Here is a 25,164-nt window from a genome sequence, read left to right on the forward strand (position 1 = left end):
CTTCTTGATATCAGTGGCTAGTAGCTTTCCTCTCTATCTTGATTAACAGAGTGAGTCTTTCCTTGGTCCTTTTCTTGTTACTGATGTAGTTATCAAATGGTTGCTTTTAATTTTTGATATCACTTTATGGTTTGTATTCGTTTGTTTTGAGTTTTCTAATTTTGTCCTTACATGTTCATGTTCTTCTCTGTCATCTGTAGCAACATGGCGTAATTTTTCCACTTTCTGCATGCATATATTTTTTTATGTCATTGAGGTCCTTAAATAGCTGAAAATTTAGTCATGAAGAAACTATTAGTAGAACAACCAAATACAGTCACAATCCTGCAACTAAAAATTCTAAATATTTCGAGATAATACGTAATCAGGAATTGAGACTCAATCTTTTGTAGTTAGCTTTCATTTTCTGTAATTGTTTTTTTTGTATAATGTGTACTGATTATACTCCACTGGACTTGAGGGGAGAGAGGAGAATAAAAATTGGTATACTTAATGGATTCATAAATAAGATCTACTTTGGGGACATTATTGATAGCATTTGTAATGAGAAAAGCAAACAACTATCTTTTTTTCTTCTTCTTTTTTTTTTTTTTGAGGCATTTTTACTCCTGAGCAGCACTTACGATTTTTAGAATTTTATAAGAAACTTTGCGCATTGGGTTTACAGCAGGCAAATGGACACAATGATAATCAACTACAACTTCAAACTTTGGAACAAGAAAAGAAATATATTTCAGTGAGGAAGAACTGTGCTTACAATTTTCCAGTAAGTAACCTGATATTTTAAGATTATCTGTGTTGTATTGTGCACATTTCACTAAGTAGGGCTACACGAAATATAAGGAAATTATTACCACATTATACATTTTTAGCTATATTCTAACCCTCCCAAGCAAAGTTCAAGTGAATGGCTTAAAGTAGATATTGTCCAGACAGATTAGTAGAAAGCTTCCTAGTTGCAAAGTTTCAAGAAAAGCACTGGAAAATTTGGATTAAGAGAGTACTTTTATTTACATTCTCTCAAAACCCTTAGCACAAAGGCATTGAGAAAATGGCTATGAAAGAGACTCCCCATTTTTAAATCCTCCAAAAGTGGATCTTCTGTTTACTCTGTGTCTTGGCATTCTGGGGAGTTGAAGATTGACTGTGAATGGTTAGGCTCCTGTTTTACTCTTGTTCCTGAATGCAAAACATCTTTTAAGGACTTTTTACCTAGTACTCTACTTTATATTTTGATATTTGCATTTATATTTAAAGCAAATGTATTTGTTCCAAGAGCCAGCAGATAGTTATTTTTATGCTGCCTTTTAAAGACAAGCACCAAGTATGTAGGTAGACATCTGTTGGTTTACTTGAGCAAAAGCAAGGTATGTACACACACAATTATGTTGAAATTCAAATGCTTGCTTTGCCACTTGCTAAGACACTATTTCTTTCTGAAGTCTCCTATTGCAGCTTCCACTAGTTTACAGAAACATTTGCAATATTTATAAAAATAAGGCCTGATATTTGGTGTTTTTTAATCTATGTCATCAGAAAAATCCTGCAGCATGTCCATAAATCCAGATCGGGGATCTTCCAGTCTGGAAATTATCTGACACCTGTGTTTTCACAGGTCATCTGAAATGCCCCACCCGCTCTTTAAAATTGTTATTTCCAAGTGTCTTTGTGGTTGTAACTCAGTATTTACATCTGATAATCTCTGATTAGTGTGACGACTGGCTGTACTGTTAAAAAAAAATACCTTATTTTTCGACAGGCCATGATTGTTTTTGTGGATCCAAAGAACTTCCATTTGGAATTGTATTCTACATTTTTCTGCCTTTGTCATGACCCTGAAGTTCCTGTCAGATACACTATAGCCATGGGCTTCTATGAAGTAGGTCTACGAAGGTCCTTTGTTATTACTTAGGTTCTTTTTTGTTTTTACTGCTTTGTTCTCTAAACTTAAAATTGTGACTGTTAAACTGAAAAAAAAAAGACTTGGGAAAACTTATTAACATGATTTAGTTTTTCAGATGTATTCAGTCTCTTCTGCTACACAATTATAGCCTACGTACAGATATTTATTTAAATGGCTTGACATTTGGCTAGAACAGGCTATTATTGATAGCCAAGTTTCTAAGAAACAAAAGTTTTGAAGAAATTTAAAATGATCAAGTGCTACAAAATCATGTAAATGATTGTATTAATCAGGGTATATGAAGACTTAGAATACTGTGGCCATGGGTCAGAGAACAGATTAGGATCATGGCAGGATGAGTTCTTTGATTTCACAAAGCAGAACATATGAAACTGACTGAAAGAAGGAATTAAGGAAAAGAAGATAAAGCAGATAAATGTGGAAGACAAGAAAATGTGAGAACTTGCCACTCTGGTCCTGAAACTCTTCTTTAGAACTGTACAATCTGTTACTATACTGATGGAACCTATCTGTGGAACCTATTAAATGTCTCAAATATAATTTAATTGCTCAAATTTAATATGTAACTACTCTGAAATTTATGCAGATGCAAAAGTGTACAAATTTTTATTATTCCATTCAGTTTTATGTGAGCTGTGCTGTATTATTTTCATTAAAAGTTCAAAAATGCACAGCTAGTTACATACTGTTGGCTATATGGAGTGAATTCCAGAAATGAATATACAGTCACTTCTCCTGATTTTAATGCTCTATATAGGGAGATCTTTGTTGAATTTTTCTGTAATATTTTGCTGAGAAACTTAATGTTTCGGTCCCGGGGCTAGCTTTTTATCTCATTCTGTATCTGGAGAAAATGAGAAATTAAGGAGCTTGCTGGAAGCTTTTAAATCTGTAGTAGAGCCATAAATGAAGCTAAGGTAACTTTACTTCCACCATCTTAAGGAAGGCAGATGGATTTCCAGTTGTCTGTTTACCTTTTGATGGCTTCTCTTAATAAATGCTAATCCAAATTAATTGCTGAAATTATAGAATTAGCATGTTATTATACAGAGTTTTATAATATCAGATGTGTAATACTTTTAAGGTACTATTTATTTATATATAAGTTATTTTAACTCAGCAAAAAAGACCTGTAAAATTAGACCAATGCACATTTATTGCTAGTTGATTTATTTTTAACACCATAACTAGGCAGCCACATATCAGCCAGATACGGGTAATTTATAGCATTCACTTCTAGGTGGATACATATTTTTTTCAATTAATTAGCTGTTTCCCCAAAGCTTTTTCTTGTTTGGAAGTAAACTTAGTTTCATTTGACTCATACAAACAAAGAAAATTGTTAAAAGTATCTAAGTACTACAAATAGCAAAAATCTCAGAACTGCAAATATATCTCATATTTGTTGTAAAACCTTGTTTTTTATAGTTTGGAGATTGACTTCTGGTGTTTCTGCAAGACTTCTTTATATGTGACGTATGAATAACAATAAAGTCTTGCGTTAAGAAGTGAAACCTGCAGAGAGGAAGATTAGGGAAACTTAAAGTCCAGAACTAACTAAGCCAATTTCTGTGTTTTCTTTTTTTGTAAATTATGTAGCTAAATGACTGTTAACTCTCCTGAGGAGCGTGAAGTAGGATATTTAATATTCCGGAGTGAATTTCTTGGGCCTTACAGTGCAGTCTTAAACACTTTTGAAAAACATGTTAAATAGAGTTAATCCTAAAAACATGCTTCGTGGTTAGACAATAGTTCTGTCACATTTTCTTTATATTAGCATTTTTCTTGATGTAACAAGCAGGAAAGTATATAACTTTAGAAGACTGGTACTAAACAGTTGTTCTGCATCCCTTCTTTACGCTTGCTGAAAAGTAAGCATGTGTAATATAACTGTTGTGGTTCCATGGAGCTAAAGTGTGTTTCACCTTTTTATCTTACTGTCATTTTTAGGTTGCTAAGCTTTTAAATTCTGGTGTGTATACCATACACAAAGAACTGGTAACATTGTTACAGGATGAGTCACTGGAGGTAATGTACTCTCATTGGAACTTTATTTTGTTTGTTACATTAAGGCAGATTATCTTGAAGTTTAATAACTGTAATATGACAAAGTGTTGAAATGATAGATAGTTTTTACTTCTGTTTCACAGACTCTTTGTAAAGATGCAAGCCTTCTGTGATTAAAGAGGAAGATAGGAAGATGTTTGAATTTAATAAACCCACAGTGATTTTATTAACTTTCGTTCTAGTTTCTTTAGTTGGACATTACTCAAGTATTTATATTAAAATATAAATTTTAAATCCCAGTCATCATCAATGCAAATAAGTTATACCTTACTCTTTTCTTTTTACTTTTTTGTTCCTTTTTTTTTTTTTTTTAATGTTGATGAGAGAACAGTCACATAGGAGATGTCAGCACGGACATACTGGTTAGAGAGAAAAATTGAGTCAAGTTATTTTACAAACCTGATTCATGCAAGCTTTCTTTAAATAGGTATTAGATGCACTGGTAGGTCACCTTCCTGAAATCCTTGAACTAATGACTAATGGAGGAGAAAACAGTGGATCGGAAAACAAGGTCAGTATCCTCATGTTTTGTAACTTAGTCTCTAAATGCAAAGAAAGTTAGTAACAAAGCTGTTTCAGACATACCAGGATCATTGAAAGTATTTGTATGAAAAGGTTTTCTTGCCTTTGTGTTCCTGCTTTGGAGAAACAAAAGCTTCTGTGGTTTTTGGATTGTTTGTTGACTTTATAGCCTTTAATATATAAAAAGGTTTTGGAAGATTAGACTTAATAAAAAAAAAAGTATCCATGTTCTTTTTCTAATTAACTATAAAGCTACTAAATAGATCAAATTTTGAAATACAATAATTAAATTGAATCCAAATTGGGATTTTTTTAAAAAATTGTTTTCATGCTCAGAAAGTGACTGTAAATACCTAACTGCCCCCAGACGCTATTTTCATACCTAATTTCTGCTAGGCATAAATCTATTTCTTAAGGTAAAGGCACTGAACTAGGACTTAGGAGATCTGAATACAGTTCTCAGCTTTTCTACTTTACTTGTGGCTCTGGAAGGCACTGGCACTTTATTCAGTGACTCCATTTCTTCAGCTGTAAAATAGGACATAAGATCATCCTCAGCCTTGAGATGCTGTTTTGAGGATTAATTCCTAAATGTAGAGATACATCATATATTCCAAAAGACCAAGAACAGATTTTTCTTTTTTTGTATGGAAAAAAAAAATCAATTTTCTTAGTATGTGAATAGGTCAATGTTTACCATTTAAAATTTATATCACATATAATAGTAATGACATGCGAAGTGTAGCAGTATCTATTTCACTTTGCCTAGTGCTAATGCCACTTGACTGCCATAAATTGTTTACCTCCTACTTAAGATACACAGTTTTTACTGAAAGCAAGTAGGGAGCTGAGAAGAATAACTGCAAAGTTTTAGAGGTTAAGAGGGAAAAGCGGTTTGCTTGGTTTGAGAAAGAGGACTGAGGAGGGATATAAGTAATGATCTTTATTCTTGTAAAAGATTGTTGCAAAGACAACAATGATTAGTAGTCTTTCATTGTCTGGGGAAGAGGTTAGGTAGGGAGAAATTAGCTTAACATAGAGTGAAGATATACTTAGTTAGATCCTGGAAAAGCTTTTTGACTAGTTAATCATTGAAACAAACTACTTGAAGGAGATTATATAATCCCAGCCATCAGAATTTTTTGAGAGTAAGTTAGTCTAACATCTACCAAAAACAATCTCTATATAGTTGATCCCATCTGAGTAGACCAGTTAACTGACCCCTTTAAATCTCTTCCCTCCTTGCATTGTTGTGACTTGTTTTTTAAGCATAGTAGTGTGATAGAGAGGTTGGAGATGTAAAATTTTAATGCTTATATTTTTATTTCTAGTTATTGTCTATCCCAGACCTGATACCTGCATTAACAACAGCAGAACAAAGAGCAGCAACTTCTTTAAAGTGGAGAACTCACGAGAAGTTACTACAAAAATATGCATGTCTCCCTCATATCATATCAAGTGATCAGATTTATTATCGTTTTCTTCATAGAATGTTGACAATCATTTTGACAAATGTGAGCCTTTGTGTATCTTTTTCTACTGTTTATATTTTAGCAAAATTAGCACCAGATACTGCCATCTATAGCACTATTTATGTTATATATTAATCTGAAGGTAATACTTCTCACTCTATGTTCTGTATCGGGATTTTTTTTTTTCATGTAAGATTGAGAAAATGCTCTGAGAACTTACTTTTTCCCCATATGAAGAGCAGGATTTGGATGGAGAGATCATCATGTTTTTTTCCCCATCCAGATTTCCTTTCTTTCATTTAGCTCTTCATCAGTTTGTTTCTAGGTAAATCCAATTTATTTCCTCTGACATGTCATCTTTTTCCTGATTCTATAGATTACCTTGCGTTGTATTCCATTCTTTATGAAAGAATACTTAATTCTGAAAATGAATGCTCATTTAGAGTTACTGGCTTGATATTTTATTGAATTTATTCAAGAGTAAAACTCTCTGTTGTAAGAGATGATGTTGCAACTTTTATTTTCTATGTCCACAATATAGTGGCCTGTGTGCCTTCCAAAAGTAGATGAATTTACGGCATTTAAGAAATAGTTTAGTAAACAAAATAGTTTAGTATACAAGTTGGGTGGAAGGAATAAAGAAGTGGATGGCCCATGAATTGATTAAACTTCCTTATTCTCCGTTACATTATGCCAATTTTATTGTGAGGTGTATTAGAGTAATAGTTAAATGGAGTTATGCTCTTGTACAGGTAAAGTCATAAAAGGAAGAATCTGGATTCCTTATTTATCAATAGAAATAGTAGTTGAAAGTTAAAACATAAATTAAACTTAATTATAGCTTCATTAAAATCTTAAACAAAACTGAATGATTCTTTATTTTAGCCTCCAATATTTGAATAACAAAGTGAATGGATAATGTCCTTTATTGATATACCCTTCATCAGTGTGATTTTGCAATATAGTAGAAACTATAAATGCTGGTACACACCAAAATAATGTGCATTTTTCCTTGACAACTCTTCTCTTAAAATACAAATTGTTGTTGTGCTTCATGGGAATTGCATTTTGGTTTAGACTAATATTCCTATTCTTCAAGTCTGCTTGGTAGGATGATACCTGTTATATGTCATTGTCTTTTTGATATAGGAATACAGTGCATTATTGGAATTAAAATTAAGAGAAAATATTATACAAGAAATTATATTTGAATGAAACATGCTATTGTTTAAAAATTTCAGGGAAAAATTTCTAGGGCAACCAGCATTTTAAATGTAGTTGTATCTGCAAATGAGGCAGTTATGGCAGCCGTAAATCTGTAATTTGATGAAAGTTTGGATTATAAAAAGTAAACAGTAAAACATTAAATGACTGTATCTGTAAACTTCCACTGAGCAGACATGAAATAATTTTGAATCTAGGATATCTATTAATCCTGAAGTGAGGAAAGTAGCATAGTTGTATTACTAGAAAAAAGGAAAATAAATTCCTAGCATTTCACTCTGAGAAAGACCTCAGTCATTAGTAAGGCTAATGTAGTGTTACAGTGTTAGGAAAAAGTGCTTGTATGTTTTAAGTACATAGTACTTTCAAAAATGGTCTATTTTTACTACTTAAGTACCTGAAAGCACTAGGATTTAGATTCTTTAATAAAACATTTGGTCTACTTTATTTTAAAAAAACTTGAGTTCTTAGGGAATTTAAACGAATTTTAAAATTTAGCTATACCTTCTTTCTTCTTAGATTTACCATGTGCAAATGCATACAGGTACATTGGTTTTGCATTCTATTGATCTAATAAACACATTCTTTATTATTTCAAAATTTATAAAGTTAGGAAAGTTAATTTTCAGCTATTTTTTCTGTTTCAAAAATTTTTATACATTTTTAGTCATATTCTTTCAGTTATATTTAATTATATTTCCTTTATTTCTTTCAAGAATGTTCTGCCAGTCCAAAAAGCAGCTGCTCGAACTCTCTGTGTTTACTTACGTTATAATCGCAAACAAGAACAGAGGCATGAGGTCATTCAGAAACTTATTGAACGTAAGATAATTTTTCTTTGATTGCTTAGAGAAGCAAGTTAATTTTGACTGAAAATCTAAGCATGGTTATATTTATTCATTGTAACTCCCGACCGCCAGAGTTAGAATTACAGTTAAAAGATATTCTGGCTCACAGTCTCACCAGTCAAAACATATTTGGAATATTTGAGGAATATATCTGAAGTCTCTAAGTTGACTTTCTGGTCTATGCTATATGTTCCAGAGATAATATAGAAGGTTGAAAGGTTCTCATTAAAAATCCTTAGTCCTTACACAGTTGTTTTAATGCACCAGTGATGTGGTTTAAAGGTACACAGGGTTATGTTCAACATATTAGCTAGTTCACTTGTTGGTTTTGACTTTTTTTTTTTTTTTTTTTTTCCAAATGGTTAAAGTGACAGAGGTTGAGTTTCTTGTCTCATTGTAGTCACTGACAAAAATGCTTACTGAAATCAGTGGGCTTAGGCTTCCACCTAAAGGAAGATTTGAGATAGGCTGAGAAAGTGTGCCTTGTGACAAGTAAGATTTTCATGTTTCAGTCAAAGGTTAATCTCTGAAGTGTTTTCTAACTTACAGTGAAAACTTTATAGGTAATACATGTGAATCATTATTTTTCAGAACTGGGCCAAGGAAAAAGTTACTGGAACAGACTTCGTTTTTTAGATACCTGTGAATTCATTATGGAATTGTTTTCCAAATCATTCTTCTGTAAATACTTCTTTCTACCTGTTCTTGAACTTACACATGATCCAGTAGCAAATGTGAGGTACTGTACCAAGAGTATTAAACAGGATACATGAAAAAAGCTTTATATAATACATTAAGAAATATTGCTGTAGTTTTTATGGTTTTTTTAAGTAATATGACTTGAGTAAAAAGGTAATTTTTTTAATGACAAAAAATTATAAAACATTCAAAACATAAAATGAAAGGGAAGAAAAAATTTCCTGTTAAGTATACTAATGAACGTTAACATAATGTAAATAGTAATAGTAAATGGTATTCAAACATGTGGTATCAATTTGTTTTCATCACAAAATTTGAGAGAGATGCATGTAAAATTTCTCGTAGGATTTCACATGGTTAGTATCAGCAAAGCATTTAGAAAAGGGAACTTAAATAAACACTTTTTTCCCATTGTTCAAAAAGTCTCTTAAAAGCAAACAATAACTTGCGATTTTTTTTGTGTCAGTAAAAGAGAGATTAAAGTTATAATTCTGCAAATAAATAGGATTAAGAAAGTGGCTTTTACTTTATGTTTATCCATTTGTTAAATGTTGAAAATGAAAAAAAAGTCACATACACGAAAGCTTTGTAAAGCTGATTACCTGAAACAGCAGAAGCTGATTACCTGATAAAAAGATAGATTCCCCCAGAAGGCACAGAACCTTCAGCATGATCAGTATTGAACACACAGAGACTCTGGGTGTGACAGAAAACCGGAGAAGTAGGTCAATCTGGGTGTAGGGTATTGTTTAGGGGACTGATCTGGAGGTACGAAGTCATGAGAAAGGAGCACAGATGTAGGAGACTTAGCAATAGGTGAGAAGAAAGTAACGAGCTGTTACTTGGGTTTAGGGAGGCAAGCTTAACTTCATAGTCTTCATTAATTTCCATCCATTTCAACATCATGTTGCCTAAAGTTTAACACATAAGTAATTCTTTCAATGGTCAGAGCTTACCAAGTTAGCATAGTTTCACCCTGTGCAAAAATGTTCTACTTCATTACAATAAATTGAAAAAGAATAGAATATAAGAAGAGTTAGTATGCAGAATTTTTATTTCTTTGTATAGAATTTTTATCCATTCTTTATATTTTTTTTAATATTTCCTTTATAGTGTTTTTTTCTTCCATAAACAGATTGAGACCAGGCAGTTCAATAATTATTACAGTTAGAAAATTATGTGGTTTTAAGCTTTTTGTGTGATTTTTAGCCTTTTAATCTTATTTCTGACATGTAGAATTCGTGTTGTCATCATTTAGATATCTAAACATATAATATGGATGCTGCATAGAAATTTATACAAATATTTTGCAACTAGATGTGTGCATTAGCTTCAGTAAGTACAGTTAAACAATGCTTAGATAGACCATGTGTGTAGTGTAGCTATTACAACCTAGATCAGTTCAAGAGGATCCCAAACCCATGAACTGAATTATTTTGTGCTTGTTAATTAATATTCATGTCTCATGTCATCATGTTAAGAGGATCATAGTAAAACAATGAAATAAATGTGTGTTTTATTATTTCTAAATAGTTTATTATTTCTTAAAAATATTTTAATTAAAAAACCTATGGATAGAGTAGTAAAATTTAATGGAAACTTGAAATAACTTGTCATCTATTAAGTGTGTTTTTGTCATAATTCTTTCCTGAATTATTCCTTAACTTTTTTTTTTTTTTTTTTTTTTTTAAGTGCAGTCAGTAATGAAGTGAAGTGAAAAAGTCAGTCCTAGATATTTGTTGGTCATTTTAAAACAAATTTAGGGAGATATTATTCCAGTTTTCTGCAGAATGGTATAACTCTTTGTAATACAGATGTTGTGAAGGCTAAAATGTTTGAAGGTATGAAAAACAGTCAGACAAATTCATATCAGATGAATCTTTTCACAGCTATTAAATACAAATTTACCATCTCTGGCACAGGAAATCTCTGATCACAAGCCAGAGGAGACTGACAGAATACATAGTAGGGAAATATCACTAGTATATATATATAACGTATATATAATGTACATTTTGTAAATCTATTCTTGCCATTCACTATTAGATGCTCTTGCAGCCTGATTAAATGCAGTGATTTTTATTTTCTTAAATGTATGAAATATTTTTTGTTTAATCCATAAAGAATTTTGGTTTTTAGCATTATAAAAAAAGCAATGCGTACGTTTTTATGGAACTGTTTGCACATATGTATGTGCATTAATAGGCTGGATTTAATCAGCTAATGAAAGGTCCAGGCAGTACCAGAGACAGCACAACATAAGCAGAGGGAGCAGAGAGCAAACATGATTCCTTTTGGAGCCAGTAAACAGTTAAATCAATTTAGCCTATCTGATGCAACTTCATCCTGGCAATTGTATGGAACTATATTCACTTGATTTTTGGTGAGGCATTAGGTTCTTATGTACCAATAGATCATATTTTAAGAGTATATAGAGGTACCCACAGGAATTAGATAATTTTCAGAATTTACAGATCTGTTTATCTTTCTATATATATATAAAAAAGAAAGACTCTAAAGTCTTGGTTGAATTTCAAATATAGGTACTGCAAATTGGGACTGCAGAGTCCCAGTTTATGGAGAAGTTTTCTAAAATGTTACAGTGTGTCTAAAAATAACACATTAACAATTTAAAATAATTTCTGAATAATATCTACTGATTATATGCTTCATCTTCTCAATTTAACATTTTAGCACGTTTGTTAATTTCTTTTTTATTGCTATTATTTATACAAATAATGCATCACAAGTTGATTATTTACTTTTTTAATAGAATGAAGCTGTGCTACTTGTTGCCAAAAGTTAAATCTACTTTGAAGATTCCCACTGACAAACTTTTACTTCAGCAGCTGGAATTGTGTATAAGGAAACTTTTGTGTCAAGAAAAAGATAAAGATGTGCTGACTATTGTAAAAAGAGTAAGCATTTTTCCTTTCCAGCAACACTTTATGTTGGGTTTATTAACAGCTTAAGATGGTCAAAGTTATGCTTTCTGTTGTTCTTTTTTTTTTTTTTTTTTTTTTTTTTTTTTAATGTAGGAACAGCAGGCTAACATCCTCTAATGTCTTTTTTGTAATTGTGAACGATTAAAAGAAGATGATATATAATGCATTGGTGTTTCCTTAGTTATGTATACAGGATTTTAAAATGTTACAGCATCTTTGTGATGAGGACATTCACAAAAAGATATATCTCTAGTGTCCGTGCTTGGTTTCAAAGATGTCATGAAGTAAAGTAGCTAAAGTAGCTGGCTTCCTGATAGAGCCAGGCTGCAGGAGGGACTGGATGAGCACCTATCCGAGAGTACTTATTTCCTAGATCCATGCTCCAGCCAATGATGTGCCCAAGTTCCCTTTGAGTGTATTTTAATTGCATATGGATGATCTATTAGTCCTTCACTGTGAGTGTTAGTGGGGCTCTCAGAAGGCTCTCTGGCAGTTTTTAGCTTTAAGCATTAGTAACACAGCAGTACAAGCATGGGCTTCAAATGTTTAGGAAGGAAAGCAAATAAAAGAAAACCTCCTGAAAGCCATGTTTAGTTTTGAATATAACTCTCCTAAATTTTCTTATCTTGGCAGATTTTTAGTTAAATGTGGCATGCTGTTGACTAAAGATAAATAATATTTTAATTTTTTTATAGACAGTGTTAGAATTGGACAGAATGGAGATCTCTGTAGATGGTGTAAGTATTTGCTAGCTTTAACACTTATTAAGTACTCTTAATTCCCATTTTCCTGTAACGATACATGTTTTTATTGATTTTTTTTATTTATTTTGAAGTTTCAGAAAAGATTTTATGAAAATGACTTACTGGACCAAGAAAAAGAGAGACAAGAACTTCTCCTTCTGGAAATGGTATATTTTATCAGTACATTCTATCATTTTTTGGTTAACAGTAGAAAGCTTAATGGGGAAAGAATTTTAAGATAAAGGAAGTACATACAGTGGAGGGGCTTGGAGAATTCATAATCAATATATGGTTTCATTTTACTCTTTACAATAGAGTTAACTCTTTCAAAATAACATACAGTTTCCATTTCATTGCTATATAAATGTACTATGTCAAATAGAAAGGCAAATTGGAATTTCTTACAGAATTTTTCTCACTTAACGCCTCTATAGTTCTAAAATTCCAGCTACTTCAGTACACCTTTCTGAGATTTTTTTTGAAGGAGCTTAGCAATTTGTCAGACCTGTGTGACGTAATGAGTTGAATAGTTAAATATCTTGGAATTCGTATACAGCTTCCGTAGGCAAAGAAACTAATGTCATAACTTCTTTAGTACCAAGGAAGCTGAAGAGGACTGTGTGTGTGTTACAGGCTAATAAGAAGAGAATGAAAGAAAGAGGAGAAAGGCCACTGACAGCTGCAGCCTGGCAGGAGGGAGTCTTAGGGTAGGCTGCATAGAGCAGAAGGATCTACAAGATCTTCTCTTCTTGGAAGAGAAGTCTGTAGAATGCTATTGTTTCCATGCTTTCCAGCTTAAACTATTTATCATCAATCTGGGCTGTAAGCAGAAGCTGCAGCAGACACTCACATAGCTTACAACATCTTCACACAGACTAGGTTACTTTCAAAAACTGCGGTCTTCCGTTCTTTCTCCTCTATGGGCTAAGGTGTGAGAACCTAATGGTCTTTAGAAGGTGCTAGATAACTCTAGCGCAGTTCCTCTAATCTGCAGCAATAGAACTCTTCCGTAGTGAATCAGAGCAATTTCAAGACTATCTGAAAAAATGTCACTTTTTCCTCTGCAGGACTGCTACAGAAACTATATATGTGGCCCTCTTTGATACCAATAGGTACCATAGAACAACTGCTTTTGGGCAGTTGATTTTCTCAGTTCTTGGTATCTTCTTTCACAGGCAAAGCAACCTTTCAGACCTCTCCACTAGCTCTGCTGAGTATGAGCAACAGAGTTCCTGGCCTTGTCTGACTTTCTGAGCAGGAAAGATATTAGTTCAGGCCCATACCTCTGGAAATACATTAGAACTCACTCATTTCGTTCCTAGCTGTTTTACTGCTCTGGTTTCTCAAATATGTACTCAATCCAGTAATTATCTTTCTGTTTGCAGTTTTCTAGCAATTGAGACTGTGGATCAGGACATGTCTGTGAGATGGGAGTTAAATAAGTTCCCTTAAAAGTCTTTAAGTTCCCCTGTGAGTTTTCTCCTACATAGCTTATCTAATTCCACAGTCTGATCAATTCTGTCTTTAGTACTGGATCTGTGTTGCATGAACCTGTGGTCAGTGTCAAATTGCTACAGCCCTATACTTCCAGATATTCACCTTCTAGTTGTACCATGCTAGAATCATAGCATCATAGAATAGTTCTTATGCCCTGAAGATCATCTAGTTCAGCCTTCCTACTCAAAGCAGAGTCAACTGGAAAAGGGTAACCAGAAATGCACACTAACCTCCCTCTACCATGTTCACATCCTGCCATCTCTCGTTATCTCAAGCCAGAGATTCAAACTTTGTTCTCAGCCATTGCACGCAGATTCAAACACTTGAACTTAGTGTTAGATTCTGACATTTTTAGGTAGATATAACTAATGTTTTTATAGTGAAATTAGTTGGGCCTGTGATGAAATAGGGGAGCTCTGTGTTGTAAGATGCACAAGTTAGCTCAAGTCCCGGAAGCTGTTCGTTAAAATAATACTACTTTTCACCCTGTTTCTGTAGCTAGACTTTAAGTGAAGTCTGTACTTCCGTGAGGTATCACACTAATATGGGCATATCTTGTTTATCGTAAAAGTCTTGTTAAGCATAGTCTGTTAGAGGCATGATTTGTGGAACAGGCGATACACAGAATAAGTTGTGACATGCTGTGGTCTCGACAGTTAGGCATATCTGATTGGTAATGTTGAATGTGTTAATAAGATCCTTAATTTTAGTAAGTGACTTAACAGAAACTACATTTCAGCAACCTTGACCTAAATTAATTACCTCTTTTCTTATTTGGATATTAATGAGAATGAAGTGAAAGAATAGGATAGAACAATTTAGGTTCACTTAGGACATTTTATTATGAGTGCAGCACAGAAAAAAAATATTATATAACTTTTTAAGTTAGAGTGATATCTATTTACCAAGAAGCCTGAAGCAAATATTGGCTGGAAATTATTGATATAGCTGTGTTAATACTGTCTTCTGGCTATGGCTGTGATCTCTAAAGGTACCTAGTATTATAGAAAGGCAAATAGATTTCATAAAATTGAAGAATAATAATACTTTGTTTTCCATAATGGCTTAGCTATTGCAGATGTTAATTTAGAGCTTGAAAAAACTTGAGCATATGTGATAAACAATACCATTTGGGAAAAAGTTTTCATCGAATTGTACATTTGAATTAAAAATATAGCCTACTACTGTTAATCTTGTGTTTTTATGCCCCTCTTTAGCCCGATCTGGCATTCTGTGTCAGAGCAGCTGTGTAGCAAAATAATTTTCCATTGTCAGCTGCTAATTTCTTTGTCTTTTCAACTTTTTTTAAAAACAAAAAGAAAAAAGGAAAGAAAAAAGAAAAAGAAAACCTTATACGTGATGTAATTTTATTAGTAAATGTTATAAATGGGAACTTTAACTCTCAGGTTCCTTCACAAATAAAATCAGTATCTTTTGGTATGATTTTTGTATAGCATATATACCCTCATTTCACTCAATATTATTTAATTGGGTCTCCGGATATTCGTTAAGCTTAACACTAATAGTAGAAAAGAGTAGAAGTTAACTGTATTTTGGTGAATTGGAAGCATGCTCATTTTTGAAAACTTCTGGTCTATTTGAAATACAATTTATTTTTAAAAATTTTCTGTGTAATACTTTATTGCTATTATTATTTTAGGAACAGTTAGAAAAAGAGAAGCAGCAAAATGAAGGAAGATCCACTAATATTAGTGATAAGATGTTTGAAAAGAAGCGTAAGTTTATATACTTAAGTACATATTATGTGCGTGGGTTATTCTTAACCTTAGAAAGGGAAAGAAGGGAGCAGAATATGGATACTTTGTTCTTGCAGTTAATATCAGAGTATAAGGAAATGGCAATAGATTTTTTTTTAATGTATTTTTAAAAATGTTTATGAAAACTGGCTTTGCTATTTAGAAAGAAGACTTTGGGCTTTATTAGTAAAATACTTAAAAGTATTAGATCAATATTTTGTTTCCTGTTAGGGTGCAATGTAATTTGTGATAATTCCAAAATCCTAGTCGCACTGGGTTAGATATTATTACTGTTTACCTTAGGACTTGTGATATATTATATCCTCCTCCTTTATTTAAAGTTAGACTCTTTAGCAGAAAGCAGTATTCATACGAGACTCTTTTTTTAGGTAGAGACAGTAAAACATCATCAGCATTGGCAAAAAATGTACCTCTTTCTCTTCCTGGAAGCTCTGCTGGTACATCAACAGGTAAGAACTCCTAAATTCTTCTAGAATGCTTTCATGTCACATAACCAGTTTGAAATCCAGCAAAGCTATTGTTGGCTCTTGTCGGCGAGAGTTTCACCTAAAACACATAGGAAAAAGATCCATTCCTATAACTGAATGTATTTTCTATGCTTTTTAGTTTTATTTTATTCTTTGGTACGTAACAGGTGGTGTAAGGAGTATTTAGTGCTATATAAGTACCTGTATCAGTTCCTCTACCTAACATAGTTTAACAAAAAGTGATATTAAAAGATATTCTTAATTACTGAGGAAATGCAATGATTTCCATATTAAAAATGTTTGCTACTTTTATGTATTTTAGGCAAAGAAAGCAAGAAATCCAAGTTGGTTCGAAGTCAGTCTTTCAGTACTCAAGCACTACATCCAAAATACAGCAACATAGACAAGTGTCCTAAGTATCTTTATCATTTTAATTACTTATCTAATAAACAACTTTTAGAAAATTAGATATATGTGAATCTACACAAGTAGAAATATGCTCACTGAGCTCTCTGAACTGTAGCCTAGTTTTTCAGCTTTCTGTTTAAATGGGTAAGGTATTCAATTTTGTACGGAAGGAGGCAATACACTGAGGTCAACAAATTCTTGTGAGTTTTTGTCATGTTAATGTATGTCACCTTTTATCATACACTGTTTTTTTCAGCATGAACTGCTAGATCTAAATTTGTACGTGTCTTAAAGAAATGTGGGCATACCTTTCTTAATTTATTCATATAAACTCAGAAACAAGCTCAAATATCATCAAACAAAAGAATGTGAAATTATACAGTTTAAAAGAACAATAATAAGTTGTAATAAGCAACTTTTTTTTTTAGTAGAAGTGCTGCTACAGGATATACATCTTCTGTATCAGGAATGGGAAAGAGTTCTGTGTTATCTTTTAGTGGTAAGTAGACTATTTTGTAGATTACTTTCTTGTGACAGCGCTGAATCTGAGGTACCATTAACCAAGCATAATGTACATTATCTCCTAAGTTAAGGGGGGAAACTACTGTCTGGAAATGCCTGTTTCTCTCCATTGATTGTAGAGGAGTGTGAATAATTAGTTTAGACTAAATATTAAAATAGGATGAACTGCTTTCCAGAGGAATGTATTCACTACATTTCCATTCGCTATCAATACATACTAGACAAATAGCGTAGACTAAATAGCTGAAGACTGGCCAGATAAATCTAACTGTTTTCATACCTTCACATGTATTCATATTTTCTCCCAAACAGTGTATGTTCTGTTTTTATTTATCATTTTTTCATAAATATATTCGAAGAAGTTAGTTGCAACAGTTTCCTTATAGAAAATCAAAATTTAAGCATTATTTAGTAGAAAAAGCAGCTTATTCTATTCATACTGCATGTATCTTTTTCAGACAAATTTGTCTAAGCTGTAAATCTTCATTTCAGATGATTCATTCCGGACTCGTTCCACTGGTAATAATGGGAATGCTGCCCTCCCTTCTAGTTCTTCCCTCTCAACTTCTCGCAGTTCAACTAACTCAGCTGACCAAAAGAACAATGGAAATAAAGACAGTCAGTCACGAAAAATGAGCATGTAAGTGGATGACAAAGGGTTAGGTCAAGCTTATGGGATACATTTTCAAAGGAACTTTTAGGAACTCTGTAAAATTAAGCCCATATTATGATATTTCCATGCCCAGATTTTGAAATAAACAGTAGGGTAGAAATGTGATGTGTTCAATACAAGCATTTTAAGTTTGCATTATGTTCCCTTTTAATTAGTCTTTCATGTTCTGTTTCCCTTGCGTATGTTATTCAGCTAGTATGTTATGGGTAAGGTAGAAGGGGACAAAGTGAAGGTTACTGCATTTGATACACAATAACTACAGTCACTGTGATTTATCTGCCCATAGTTGGAGGAATAGAAGGTATGTATTGTTAGATAATTTAATTTTTCCTTTTATGTGTTAATATATTTTTATGAATTACTATGTAGTGAGTTCATGATGAATTTTTGAGAGTTATGATGAACTGGTAGTGTTGTTTTTCATTAAGGCTACCTTCTTTGCCTTGTATTAAGCATTTAGATAAAAAAAAGTTAATGCTAACTGTCTACCTTAGGTTCGTTTTCTTTAAAAATCAGCCTGAACTGTTCAATACTTCACAAGAACAAAATGAAAGAAGAGTTTTTATCTCCCGTGATAAAATTATAATAGTCTTTTCTTAGAAAAAATTTATTTCTGTGCAGTGTAGTTAGTCAAAATTCTGTAGACTTTAATAAATAATTCCTTGCAGATTCATTTTACCCAATAGCTTCTAGCCTTGAATTGCTGTCATTGGACTAGCTGTAATTTTGGGTGCCCAGAGACTTTTCTGTGGTCAGTGATTTGCTTGCTTAGCTAAGGTGGAATGGAGAAAGGAAAAGAGCCAAATATACAATGAAAGGTAGATTGTTTGGCACAAGCAGGCTTAAATGGACTAGAAACTGGAACTAGTAGCTGGAAAGGATAGGGAAATATAAGCTGTGACTTAGAAGTCTGAATAGGTAGGATACACCAGGAATGAAAAGAGAATCCAGAATATGAAGTCATGACTTGCTGGGTAAAGATGATGGAGCCGAAGTATGGAGACTGGCAGCAGATAGGAAAGAAGAAGGACATGGCAGTAGTTTGCCTGGTATGAGGAGGAAACAACAGTGACAGTGATACCTGTTCAGTGGTTCTTTCTAGTGACTTAAGTAGGTAGCTGTATGAACTTATATCTTCTACTTCAATATTTTCAGGTTCCTTTAAAAATAGTAATAAATAAAGCCACAATACTTACTAAATTGTAAAAACAAACATTCAGAAGTTAAAAAAATTCAATATTTCACTAAACAGCCTGTATTCAGCCACCTGTACACATCATCATCGTGATGTGGTCTCTTGCTATGTGGTTGCATAGGTTTTCTTTTTTGTAGGGCCCAGGAGGGGCAGGGGGAGGGATTTGTTCTGGAAAGAAATTAAGCTCACATTGTGGCCTGTTGTTTCTAGAACTATGTGACAAATCTATGGTTTCACATCTATGTACTCTATGGCTGCCCTGTCAAATTGCACTCTATATATGTCTTTGCCTGTGTAATGCATTCTAAATGCTACTCACAAACTTACTTCAAACTGGTCAGAGTTGATTGTTAGATGATGTTTATTTCAAAGTGATTGATTTCAAATTCAGTAGTTAGATAAGAATATGTGCTGAACACGTACAGCAGTAATAATCAAATGGGAAACGTACCTTAAGTACATAAAATGATGTACAGTGCTACAAAAAATTTGATAAATTAGGCCTCAAAAGCTTTTGTGATTTCACTCTAATTACTGTGTTCCTCTATTCCCTCTCTTTGAAACCAGAAAAATATATTAAATTTTGTGACCTACTTTTTTGTAACTGCCATTTTAACAATACCAATTACTCTTTCATCTCACAAGGATTTTGTGCAAATCAATTAATATTCATAAAGCAGATTAAGTAGACATATTTTTCCGTTCCATACTTTTCTGAATTTTGAAGTTTTTTCCATCTGTCAGTTAAAATGAAACTGATATTCTTTGTTTGACTACAAAGGAACAGAAAGAAGACCCAGACAGAACAATCTATACCTTTGACTTCAGGCAGGAGAGTGGAATGTAGGAGACCCAGCTTCAAGTCTCTGTGTAATAGTCCCAAATGAATACTTTACCAGAAGATATTTGAAAGTTGGTATATGATTAAACACAATGATCCAGATGCTCTCTCTTGTTCAGAAAATCCCTAAACTGCGTAGTGTCAGAAGCCAAGAAGATACACCAGGGGAAGAAAAAACATTTTGGATAAAGAACAGGCTTAGAATGACCTATATTTATCTTTAAAAATAAGAGTTTTAATGTTCTTTGTTCTTACAGGAAAACACATCTCCCAAATTGGTGTATTGCCTATTGCACTGGAGATTCAATTTCTCTATTGTCAGCTTGCCCGTACTTAATTGTTTTATTAAAAACTGCCACAGCTCTGCCAGGAGATGTCAAGAGATACTGATTTTAGGAATGGTCAGTGGCCAGTACATTCATCCACCTATTCTTTTTGACTGCAAATGTGGTTTGATGTACCTCTTTCTATCTTTCTTTTGATCAGAAAGTTCTATCCTTGTTCTGAAAAACAAACAATAAAAAAACCCACCCAGTTTCAGTGCAACCTCAGTGAGCAAAAGAAAAAATCAATATCAAAACATATAAGCAGTTTATAGATAAAACTCATATTGAGAGAAGAATTTGAAAATCGTAGAATAAATGAGACCACATTTTGAAAAGCCAAGAGGTGGTACTGAATATATGCTCATGAATGAGTGTCACCTTTTCTGTGCACTCTGTAAGGCAGGAAACTTGTATGTATATAGACTATATCATCATGTATACTTAGATATGTGCTGATTAACCATTGCACTGGCCATCTAAATTCTGGGAAGTCCCAGCTTTTAATTTATTAGCTTTGCAGCATGAATAAGGTAACTTCTAATATAGTTTTCTAGGTAATAACATGTCTGTAAATAATAGAAGATTGGGCAATAATATTTAATAAATAAATAGTAATAAGATATAATTAATGATTTCTAGTTTGAAGTGATGTATGTTTTGACTAAATACTACTTAATTGCCTAAATCTGTTTTTTTCCATAAAACTGTTCTGGTGCATATGCACACTTGTTCACATTTGACAGTGCAATGCAACTCATGGGGATGAACATTTTTTGTTTTATTTTTCAAATATTTGTGCTGTTCCAGGAACTTTCCAAAAACCAAAGTAAATTTGGTGTAGAACTGAGGTTTTTACTTAACATATTCCTGAATTCAATCATGATGTTTGTCCTATGATAGAGAGGTATATGAAGATTAAAGTATTCCCTCATTTTAAAAATAATATGTATGTCAGAAAAAAATTCTCAGTAAAGCCTGATTCAGTGCTCCCAAGCAGATAACAGGAAAGTGACCGTTAGCTTTGGTGTGATTTAATAGGCTTAACATAATACTCCAGGAAATAGAAAATGCAGGAATTATGCTGAAGTTGCACCCTTGTAACTTAATGGTATAATCACAGAAAAGATAAGCATCTGATTTTAAGCACATTATGGAATATGAAATAATCAAAAAGAGAATTGGTTAAGTATTTCAGCCCACAAGAGACCTTATTTAAGTCAATGTGCAGAGAAAACGTGCTGATCTGACGTTCTGTTAAAGAGTTGACAGTGTTAGACTGTGGATCATCGTGTGCAGAAACTGACATGATTCATAAACATTACGAGTTCCATAAAGTCACATTAAGAGTTCCATAAAGTCATCCAATCTTATCATTATACTGTTTAGCTTTATTATCTTCTTTTATGCTTTCATTTTTAGGAGATATTTTCTTTTCAGATAAGAATTACTGTTTTGCTTGGTTTTACATTGCTGTAATATAACTGATTCCAGTTACCAATGCAATTGGTAAAAAGCTAGCATTTTTCTATACTTTATAGGTTCATCAATAAAAATATCCAGCTTTGTATACAACATTTAAGAATTTTACATCCTGTCTATAGACATACAGATAGTGCCCGATTTTATTTTACTTTCAATCAAAACAATGTAAGCTAACTTCAAGAACGAGGAGTTCCATCCTGTAAAAAAATGGGAGCAGATCTACTATGCATTGAATTCAATTTCTTAATGATATAATTGGAATTAATATTCTACAAGATGGACACAACTGATCTTTAATATATTCATGTTGATGTGTGTCCATGTTGTAACAATGATTTGTATTAGTACCCTTAAATAGTCTTTCATCCAGTCATACAATTGCTTAGGAAGTTGAGCACAAGATGAGATATTTCTGCCACAGATCTGCTATACTTTGACTTGGTTACTTAAGGTTTTAATCATGTTTTTTTCCTGCCATTTAAGCTGGTAAGAGTTCTGAAGTCCAGTGGGAATGGGGTGTGATGGTCCTATTTCCATGGTGAAGCCAACGTATTTCTTGTTGCTGGTATATTACTGCAGTAGGTTCCATCAGCAATTTTTAAGTGGTGAAACGGAACAGTAACACTACAGAACAGTAAATCACGTTCTAAAATATTGATGAAAACCAATATTTCCAGAGAGTTCTGAAAGTAAGTGCTGCTCTTCTAAAAATCTTTGATCGTTACAAACATTGGTTAGTTGACATAGCCACAAGTCTGTGAAGTTGAAGAACAACATTTCTAAAGATTAAAATAATAGGGTTATGATAATTGCAGTAATTACACAGATCACATTGTAGTCCGTAGAAGAGCTTCAAATAACACTGTAAGGACCTCTAAACTTCTCTCTTTTCCCCTTCTCCACTTTCCCAGGATTTTTTTTTTTTTTTTTTTTTTTAATCAGGGTCCAGCTGGATAGTAGTGGCATTATTTCTAGCTATGACTAGACTGCTTCTAGTACCTTAGCTATCCCACTTAAAGGAATCTCTGCATTACCTTAAAGTCCACCTTCTGTAGCAAACTTACTGGAGAAGTGCACCTTTCAGTGAAGAATGCCCTCAAGATGGGTCCGTTGGCTTTTTCAGTGGGTACAGTAGAGCACAATTAGAGCAGCTACCTTTTCATTAAAATATTGCACACAACAGCACTTTGTTATGATTTGTTATTTAATAATATGGCGACAACATATTGTATTTCTTCTTTTGTATAAAGAAAAAACAGAAAATCAAACTCTTAGATCTTCTGTCAGAAAAAGGAAGAAACCAAAGACTGTTGGAAGCAGCGTTCTTGTGCGATAAGTCAGGAGCAACAGATGGGACTCTATAATGCCCGGAGTGAAAAAATGCATCTTGCAATGTTAAAACCTCTATCTTTTAAATAAAATTCTAAGTTGTAAAATATGTTCATATAAATAATGTAATGGTTGCAGAATTCCAATGTTGTAGTTAAATGTTATGAAATACAACTTTAGCAATGTGCTCTTAACTACTGCAGCTATAGAGACAGGATTTTTTTTTCTTTAATTATGCCTTTCCAGTTCAAATTTTTGGATTTAGAATACACATATTCATCACTTAATTGGACTTGCTTACAATTTTAGCAATTCTTCGCATCCATGTTTTGTGCAAGAAATAGAATAAATTGTTATGAATATGAAAAAGTAATCCCACATTTCAAAGAAACTTAAAATCTAATCTATGACCAGAATTCAGAACAATTGATCAAGCTAAAAACAAAATAAAACAAAACAAAAAAACCTCGGTTTAGTGGCATTGTGCTGTGAATTTAGAGGTAATGTTTTTACAAGTACTAAGTTCATAAAAATCCCATCAAAGTTTCAACACAATCTGAAAGTAGATATCTCCAGATGATATTAAAAAAGTTTTATTTCAAAAGCTTTATTATATAAATACTTGTTCTAATTTTTGGTATTTCAGATTGTATTTTCACTTTAAAAATTTATAATGATGACTCCAGTTTTTAATTAGCTGTTATTGCAAGCTATCATGCTTCAGCAATGTCATCTGCATTTGTTTGTATTAATGCTAATATTTCTAGCAAAACTTGTTTGTGGAAAAACATGCAATTCTATTTTAAGAAGTTCTGTTTATGCCAATACTTGAGAAAAAGCCTATGAAGCTATTGTCAGCTTCTCTATTTCAGAATGAAAGCAGCATAACTATATTGATAGCAGAAATATCTGTTTTTTAAATCTGTTGGTGTATGATAAAGGTGATCTGGTTTGTGAATGCATATGCGTGTGTGGTTACTTTTTACAATGTAAAAAAAAAAAGAAGAATAATTTACTCAAAATAAAACCTAAGACAATGCTGTACATGCATGTTCTTGAAAAAAACTATTTTTTTCCTCAGTCATATTTTATAACTAAAAATAAAGACATTTACCTATAGAAGGTATTTATTTTAAATAATGCTAGATTCATGCTGTCTTATATGAAGTACAAAATGTGTCTCTGGATCTAGCATTGTTTTACTATCTGAATTGTTTATCTTGTTACACTGTGGTTGGGTACAGATGTAGTCTTAGTCTGTTCACAGGCATTGTTAGGGTTCTGTGGAAACGTTTTCAGTGTTTGTTCTGCAGCTTGGCATAGGATCTTGTAGATCACAGATTTCTTTAAAAGCATCTTTGAGTTTTTTTTTTTTTTTTTTTTTTTTTTTGAGATGCAATGTTGATGCAGATACACAAATCTCCTATACTGTCTTTAGCTTTTTAGTTTCATTAACGAAAACATATACTTTGCAGTTCCCCAGGGACAACTGACTCAATATACCAGGTACAGTGGCTCACCCATGGGCCACAGGAGCATGTTTAGTCTGTTCTCAGTTCTCTTTCTTCCAGGGACCAAGTTCAGTCAGTACCCAGCCACAGAACTGGACCCGGAACTGTGTTTGGCACTCAGGTGCCTTTATTACAGTAACATAAAGCGGTTAGCAAGTTCAGAAACTTGAATCCAAGCCCTGTATAAGCATGTGATAAATTCTGTATACACTCTGCCATGCATTTCTCATTGGTTGTCATTTGTCCATCATTTTTAACTGATCGACTTTTTTTTAATGATAATCACACCTGCTCCACTCACTAACCCTTGCCATGTATTAAATTCATGCTATATAATTTTTAAATTCTCTATTTAGACATTTCTTGGTCTACACATCTTCCTTGTACAGTGCTCCTGGTGTGTTATATAGACTTTTGTCAGTCCTTTACACTACAGACCTCCAATCCCACAATCTTTTATATGGCCACTTATTATTTGCATCCTTAAGTTCCCTGTTAATTTGCTTGGTCAGCAACAGTACTTCTGAAGCCTTTGTAGCATTATTTTTACCTGCAACTCAAAATAACAGCTGGAGATCTGCTGCACAATGATAATTCTGTGGTTCTCTAATGACATTTCTATTAATGGTTCATCTGGCAGGACGAGTGATTCTCCTCTTTCTCTGGTATAGTCAAGCTGCATTCTGGAGTT

General features: G+C 32.9%; 1 protein-coding gene across 1 annotated transcript in view; it reads left to right on the top strand.

Annotated features, from left to right (window-relative positions):
* Nucleotides 1-23,180, top strand: part of PPP4R4 (protein phosphatase 4 regulatory subunit 4) — a 43,455-nt gene extending 20,275 nt beyond the window's left edge. The window contains exons 8-23 of the mRNA XM_062576913.1: nt 597-766; nt 1,760-1,879; nt 3,875-3,952; nt 4,419-4,502; nt 5,845-6,027; nt 7,926-8,031; nt 8,649-8,796; nt 11,530-11,674; nt 12,397-12,438; nt 12,537-12,611; nt 15,602-15,677; nt 16,088-16,168; nt 16,509-16,602; nt 17,023-17,093; nt 17,609-17,756; nt 22,884-23,180. Of these exons, the coding sequence (XP_062432897.1) occupies nt 597-766; nt 1,760-1,879; nt 3,875-3,952; nt 4,419-4,502; nt 5,845-6,027; nt 7,926-8,031; nt 8,649-8,796; nt 11,530-11,674; nt 12,397-12,438; nt 12,537-12,611; nt 15,602-15,677; nt 16,088-16,168; nt 16,509-16,602; nt 17,023-17,093; nt 17,609-17,756; nt 22,884-22,908 (1,646 nt within the window). The 3' untranslated portion in view covers nt 22,909-23,180. The remainder of the gene's footprint in view (nt 1-596; nt 767-1,759; nt 1,880-3,874; nt 3,953-4,418; nt 4,503-5,844; nt 6,028-7,925; nt 8,032-8,648; nt 8,797-11,529; nt 11,675-12,396; nt 12,439-12,536; nt 12,612-15,601; nt 15,678-16,087; nt 16,169-16,508; nt 16,603-17,022; nt 17,094-17,608; nt 17,757-22,883) is intronic.
* Nucleotides 23,181-25,164: the final 1,984 nt, after the last annotated feature.

The sequence above is a fragment of the Rhea pennata genome, chromosome 5 (genome assembly GCF_028389875.1).
Source record: "Rhea pennata isolate bPtePen1 chromosome 5, bPtePen1.pri, whole genome shotgun sequence".
Taxonomy (NCBI): domain Eukaryota; kingdom Metazoa; phylum Chordata; class Aves; order Rheiformes; family Rheidae; genus Rhea; species Rhea pennata.